Source organism: Seriola aureovittata, chromosome 13 (assembly GCF_021018895.1).
Source record: "Seriola aureovittata isolate HTS-2021-v1 ecotype China chromosome 13, ASM2101889v1, whole genome shotgun sequence".
In the NCBI taxonomy this organism is placed as follows: domain Eukaryota; kingdom Metazoa; phylum Chordata; class Actinopteri; order Carangiformes; family Carangidae; genus Seriola; species Seriola aureovittata.
This window is the reverse complement of record NC_079376.1, coordinates 8387831-8394767: the sequence shown is the minus strand read 5'-3', so window position 1 is coordinate 8394767 and position 6937 is coordinate 8387831. Positions and strand designations below refer to the sequence as shown.

The 6937-nt window shown below is 43.4% G+C and overlaps 1 protein-coding gene across 2 annotated transcripts; it reads right to left on the bottom strand.

The window, feature by feature from the left end:
• Positions 1–731: 731 nt before the first annotated feature.
• nkx2.1 (NK2 homeobox 1) lies at positions 732–4774 on the bottom strand. Of its 2 annotated transcripts, XM_056392635.1 has the most exons (3): positions 4584–4774; positions 2712–2949; positions 732–1964 (listed from the first exon to the last, which is right to left on the bottom strand). In XM_056392635.1, exons 1-3 carry the CDS (start codon positions 4605–4607, stop codon positions 1288–1290), a joined length of 939 nt encoding a protein of 312 aa, XP_056248610.1. In that variant the 5' UTR covers positions 4608–4774; the 3' UTR covers positions 732–1287. The 2 variants fall into 2 exon arrangements, with proteins under 2 accessions (XP_056248610.1, XP_056248609.1); XM_056392634.1 differs by lacking the exon at positions 4584–4774 and having other exon boundaries at positions 2712–4566.
• Between the last annotated feature and the right edge of the window lie 2163 nt (positions 4775–6937).

The following is a 6937-nucleotide window of genomic DNA, read 5'->3' as shown; positions in this document are numbered from 1 at the left end:
ATTATTGATAAAGCAGCTGATAGCCCTGCGCCGACAGTTCGCCTCGCGAGGTATTTGAGAAGAACACCGCGCTGTTTGGTCAGGGACCTCATCGATAAGCTGCCCTTTGAGCAGCGCTGATGTTTGATGTTAGGAGCCGAGAGACCTCACCTTTCTGACTCACACAGAACACACACACACACACACACACACACACACACACACACAGAAAGAGAAAAGAAAAAAGCACATAAAGGACGAGTTTACTCTGCAGGGCAAGCTTGTGTGAGCTGCAGCGTTTGACGATAAGACTGAGAGGTGTGTGATTTGTCAGAGAATAAAACTGAAAAATATGCTCCAGTGTTTAACTGTCATGTCACAATAAGAGCCTGAGTGTTGATATAGTATTTAGTTCTGTCACTTTGCCAAACCTGAACCTATTTAGCAACATGGAGTAACTGGTTCTTGAGATGATCGTTTTTCAAAAGTTCATATTTACAGCCTGTAATTTCTCACACTCAACCCAAAAATCAGTGACAATTATAATAATAATAATAATAATAATAATAATAATAATAACAATGGAAAAAAACAGTCTAAGAGTCACCCCCTTAAAAAAAGAATAATAATCTTATAGAAAACAGTAATAATAATAATAATAACGCTCTGTTTTATATTTGCTGATTTTTCCAAGAAGCTATTTCCGCCGTTTAACACCGCATTGACATATTTCACAATAAAAAGCTTAACTGTCATGTTTCCATAATTTATTAATAGGACTGTTTTGTAGTAAGTCAAATATCTATATAAGTTACAAAGAAATAAAACGTACAAATACCAATGAAACGACAACAAACCGGCAATAGCGTCAAAAACTTTGTACAACAGATAGCTAAAATTCAAACCTTTTACAGAAATATACAAGCTAGATCTACGGCTTACATTAAATTCTATTATAAATCAGAGTCATCTCGTGTGTGTGTTTGTGAAAGGGAATTTAACAGCACCCATGTTCAGCAGTCCTCTGGTCTATGTGCCTCCCTTTTCAGCTGCACTTTTTCCCACCTAACGCGGCCTATGTGCTGATTCTTCCTTTCTCTCAATATAATTTACATAAATAAATCCCAAGACTTTCACATCCGCAGTTTCTGGACAAGTGTTTCTTCCGTACAAGTCACACTTCCTCCCAGAAGGTGAAAATTCAAGAAGAGCTGCACCGACTTCACTCGGTTCTTTTTCAAATGCGCACATTTACAATGAAACTTGTTGAAGTCCTGACAGGTTTTAAATCAAAGCCGGCGCCTCTTGTCACCATGTCCTGCCGTATAACAGGGCTGAACACTGCAGGGCCGAGCCATACTCTGAGCCGGGGGAGTTGAGGTGGGAGAGGCCGGCCACTTGGCCCTGCAGTGACGGCGGACTGGAGGAGTGCGGCGCCAAATCTGGAGAGTGACCTGTGCTTCCCACCTGCTGGCTCTGATGCTGCCCGAGGCCGGACGTGTTGTTGGACATGATCATGACATTGCCCCCTTGCTGATGGTGCGTCTGCGCGGAGGATGTGGGTGTGTGGCCGGTGCCTTGGCACGGCTTCCCGTCCTTCACCAGCACCGGCACGGCCACCCTCCGCGGGGACTGCTGCTGCTGCTGCTGGCAGGAGCCGCTGTCCTGCTGCATCTGCTGCTGGGACACCTTGTCTTTGGCCTGCCTCTTCATCTTATACCGGTGGTTCTGAAACCAGATTTTCACCTGGGTCGGGGTGAGGTGGATCATACTTGCCAGGTGTTCTCTCTCCGGGGCCGACAGGTATTTCTGCTGCTTAAAGCGTCGCTCCAGCTCGTAGACCTGCGCCTGGGAGAACAGCACGCGCCTCTTTCTCCGCGGGGTACTGGACAGAGAGCCCATGCCTTTACCCACGTCTGCCAAGGAGCTGAGGCTGCCCATACTGCCCATGTTCATGCCCGACGACGAGCCCATGAAGCGAGAGACTAAGGGGGGGAAAAAGAACATGAATACAATACATTTATGATTTTAATTGCACAGTTAAAAAAGAAGTCTGTCTTTATGCGGAAAACACCAAAGAAAAATAGGTTTTAGGTTCGGAGAGTGATTCATTTTTGATGGATGAAAGTATGGATCATAATTTCATAAAAACACGTATTTACAAGCTTGATAATTATTTTCATGGCAGGTCAAAAAAAGAAAAAGAGCATCACAACATTATCTGCATTTTAACAAACAGCTGAGCAGAAAAGTCTCAAAATTATTCCCAGAGAAGCAGATGCCCTTATACACAAACCCCAAACCCACAGCGCGCGTCGAAGTCCACGTTCATAAATAATCGTGTCAACTAACAAGTGCAGAAAAAGTTCACAGCTGACAGCATGTTATTGTTGGATTAATGTGATGGAAGAGACGACACAAGTTAATAAACTATTTTCGATAAACGAGCAAAGCTTGAAGAGGAATACGGTCATTCCTGCTCCTCTGGTGGGACTTTTCCAGATGTTGACCGCGTGGAATAAACGCATGAACATTTTTTTTTTTTTGCTTTATTTTTTCCTTCTTAATAGTAAAGATGAGGAAATCTAGACTAGAAGGATATGGAGAGTGGCTACTTTTACGCACACACATGCACAGTTGATGATGAAACAGTTAGCGCTAAATGCAGCTTGAACACTAAACATGGACCCGAAACCTGGATTGCAATCCAAGTGCAGGTGCAGGGTACTCACTGGTGGAGAAGCGCGGGTCTGGGTTGGCTCCGTACCAGCCGGTGGCCGTGGCGCTGCCCCTCATGCCGTCCTGGTAAGACGGCAGGTCGCCCATGTTGCCCAGGTTGCCGTTACAGTAGCCCCCCATGGCCGTGTGTGACAGCTGAGAGACACCTGCCGCAGTCATGTGGTAAGCCGCAGACACAGTCCCATTATGGCCCATGTGGTGCTGCTGCATCGCCGCCTGAGAAACCTGCGGCTGCCGGTAAGAAGTGAGAGGTGCCCCCAAGTTGTTATTCTCCATACTTAATTTCTTATAGCTCTCCTCAAGGGGACTCAAGATATCGGAAACAGAAAAAGGAGTCGTATGCTTAGGGCTCATCGACATTGTTCTGGGGCTGGAGAGGGAGAAATTAGAAGGCAAGGCAATCTCTCCTTCTCTTTTTTTTCTTTTTTTGGCCAAAGCCCCTCTGGTTCCTGTTGTCTCAACGTCGATCCTGGTAGATGAACACGTAGGAGAGCGCCTCAAGTCCGCCTTAATTGGATTGAGTGGGAGCTCTGTGCTGGCTTTGGTTTGTTTTAGCTGGGTGCCAGGTTTAAGGCTACCATCAGAGGCGGGGCATCCGCAACAATACAAAACAGCTCTAGCCTCCTTTCGCCGAGCGTAATTTCACTTACAAGACATGTGCTCCCCTCTCACTAACAATAACATAAGCGCTGTATATGGTCAGAAATGTTGGTGCCGGCGGCTGCAGGCGGTGTCCGGGCTCTCTGCCGGAGCTGCTGCTGCTGCTGCTGCTGCTGCGTTTGGAGTTTGTGTGACTTGTTGCTGATAAACACGCGGCTGCACCTTGGGTTTGCAGTGACCACAATACACTTTATTAACTGTAGTGATGTTTACGAGGGCCTCTTGATGAAAGGAGGCCTATATGGACTTGAGAGTTGGAGAACCACTCCTCAGTTGAACTACTGACTTTTAATGGCCATGAGAGGCCTCCAGTGATTGCAGGATTGTTTGTGTTATGCCTTATCGTACTCAGACATGCAAAAGTGCACTTGCGGGGAGGGAAATTGACTGATACTGATAAGTAAATAAATACACATCCGCGTGTTAAGTGGCTGAGTAAATGATTAACCCCCCTCGTTTTTTTTCTTTTGATATCATTGGACGCAAGCAGCGTGTTACCTAAATTCACATGCACACACTCCTGTGAGAGACCTGGTTAAAAAAAAAAACAACAAAAAAACAAAAACAAAATAGAGTGTGGAGCAGGAGAGGCGCTCATGCGAAGTTAACGGCGTTCAAGTACTCTCCTGCAGCACAACGCCAGGTAGCCCTCAGTAGCATCTTGCCTTAATGCTCAATGAGTCCTAACACTGTAACTCAATCACATCTCATTTCTGACATTTTACGCAGAAGCACAAGAGAGGAGTTGTTGCCTTTTTTCTAACCAGCTCTGAAGCCAAGAAGCAGCCCAGTTCTCTGTGGATGCTCGGAGCAAAGGTCCTCTATTACACAAAGCTATAATTGTTTTTTCTGCGCTTCATTAAAACCCCCAAAATAGGAATTAAAACAATGATTTTTTCAGAAAATATGTGTAAAATATTGACTTATTTGATAATTATTATTATTATTATTATTATTGGTGAATTCTTTTGCAATTTATAGCATCACCAGTAGCCTACTCTTATAGCTGGTTTAATTTCATATTATTTTACATGTTAGTCAATATTATATATCAATAGTATAAAGCAATAGCCTTTAATACAAATTATTATTCGGCTATCGATTTAGCCTGTCTCCTCGTTTTCAGTTACAAAATTATTACAAGGCTACAAAATCATAAATAACCAGTGAAGAAATTCAAATTAATGCAATAACTTCTAACTTACACAATCTGTGGATGTCAGGATCATACCGGAGCTGAAACTATGGCTACTGCAAAAATAATGAAGCGAGTATTAATTCTAAAAGTTGGTTTAGTGAAGCTTTGGTCGGGAGGTCTAACGTGAGTCCTGCAGCAGCAGCAGATGCCACCAGCTCCTGACAGAAGTCTGTGCCTGCAGGTTGAACCCATATCTCCTTATACAGGAATTAAAGAAACACAGCGTCTTCTGGTGGCAGACACACTCAGCTGTCACGCTGTGATCTGGTTTATCCCTCGTTGACCCTAAACCCGGGTTCTTTGTTTCATGTCCAAAATAAAAGCGTGGATATTTGCGTTTTTATTTCTTGTCTTTTAAAATAAAACAACAACTCATATTAAAGATGATGCAGCTTCAACAACAAGCTGTCAAACTGGAGCCAGGCTCTGTCTCTCTCTCTCTGTCGTGTGTGCGTGTGTGTGTGTGTGTGTGTGTGTGTAGTCAAGTCCCATTACAGCAGTGGCATGCAGATCACTGACAGTTCGTCACGGGGATCATCAGCCACACTTGTGTGTTTCACTGGCTGCTGGCTGCATGTTTCACGCCTGACTGCGCGTTGGATCATCTGTGCACTATTTTCAGGTGCACTGGTTCAATTTAAAGAGCCCTGTGCACATCCCAGCAACACATATCCTCCTATTGCCTCACAATTATCTTTAATGAAGCAATATTACCATATAGTCCGAGGCTAAATATTACACTTTAAATAAATTGTTTGGATGATAGCCGAGGTGCGGGCGTATAATTCACAGGCCATATAATCGCAGGCAATTAAAATTACAGTGTCTGCATCCAAGGTAAATCTTGCTTATGCCTTCCTTAATTACAGAATTTCGCAAGGCATTCTTAATCAGTACCTTTTCCCTGTTCTGGCACACAGCAATTATGGTCAATTAGGAGTAATTAGTCCAAATGTTCCGGCTAATTCCTCAGAATAATGAGGACACTTTGAAGTGGAGGGTATGGGGCTATCGAGCCTTTGTTATCGAGGCTCCACGTTGCTGTTTATGAACTGATTGACGCATGATATAATCCAGAGAACAACTTCAGAAGGGAAAATAAGTAGTGCAATGAAAAGTAGAAAAAAAAGGGGAAAAAAAGTTTTAAAAAAAGAAGTTGCTTATTGTTATTATTTCCCATTCAAATCAATATGTTCTACTTTTCTTATGAAAATAAACATCTCACTTAAAGGTGTTGCTACAGAGACACTGAGGACTGAGATAGAAAGGCTGAAAATATCAATAAATGCACATCGATAGGAAAGTTATATGAATATCAAAAACCTCTATCCACAGAAACATCAGTTTATATCTAATTTATCTCCAGTGGTGCATGAAAAAGACCAAAACACCCGCAAACTCGTCTCCACTGCGCATATCTCCAATGGTAGCATATAGGAAACAACACATTACAGAGATGTTTGAGCTACTTTGCATCCAAAAACAATGTAAGATTTGAATCCCACTTTAATACAAATACTTTTAAATATTATTATTTACATCCTGCATGTCTGCAGCCTGATCTAACGGGAACAATCTGTCCAGATCAGGGGTAGCTGTTACCTCCTGCCGCTCTCCTCAGGATTTTTCTCTCCTCAAAACTTTTCCCCCCCGTTTTCTTTCATGACAACTCTCACAGCTCTTGATCCACCAGGAAATGAGCTGCAGGAAGAAAAAAAAAGAAAAGCTGAAGCTGAGAAGGAGGTCACAAAAGAAAGAAAATTGGACACTAGGTGTGATTCACCATCACACATCACCTAATGGCTTTCTTTCTTTGTTTCTTTCTCTACATTTTTAAGGTTTTAGTGAACTACAGGAGGTTACTCTAATTAATAATCACCATGACACAAACCAATAGAAAAACTCGCTTTTTTGAAGGGCACAGTTTTTAACACGACTCTCCATCACGGTGAACTAAACATCATGTTCAGAACAGGAGGGCAGTATTGTAAGTGACTGAAACACGACCTTTGAGCAAACACTGAAGCATGGCGTCGATCCAAGCGGCCGCACGTCACCGAGGGCAGCGGCCATCTTTCTGCGTCCAATCAGCAGCCGCAAAGCAACGCAGAGAGAAGTAAAGCATGGTGTTTTCCCAGCGAAGTGCGCCCCCTAGTGAATCTTATGGCTGACTTCATCATCCTCAGAACTACACCCACAGTTTGGTCTCATTCCTCACAGGAGGTGAGTGACATGGTTTCCAAAATGATACTGTGGCTTATTCCGCCATCTAGTGGAGAGCAGGGTCAGAGACGTTCAAAGACCTTGTCACACTCCAGTATTTGCTGAAGGTTGGAAAGTTTTCAGCATCACTGCAATTCA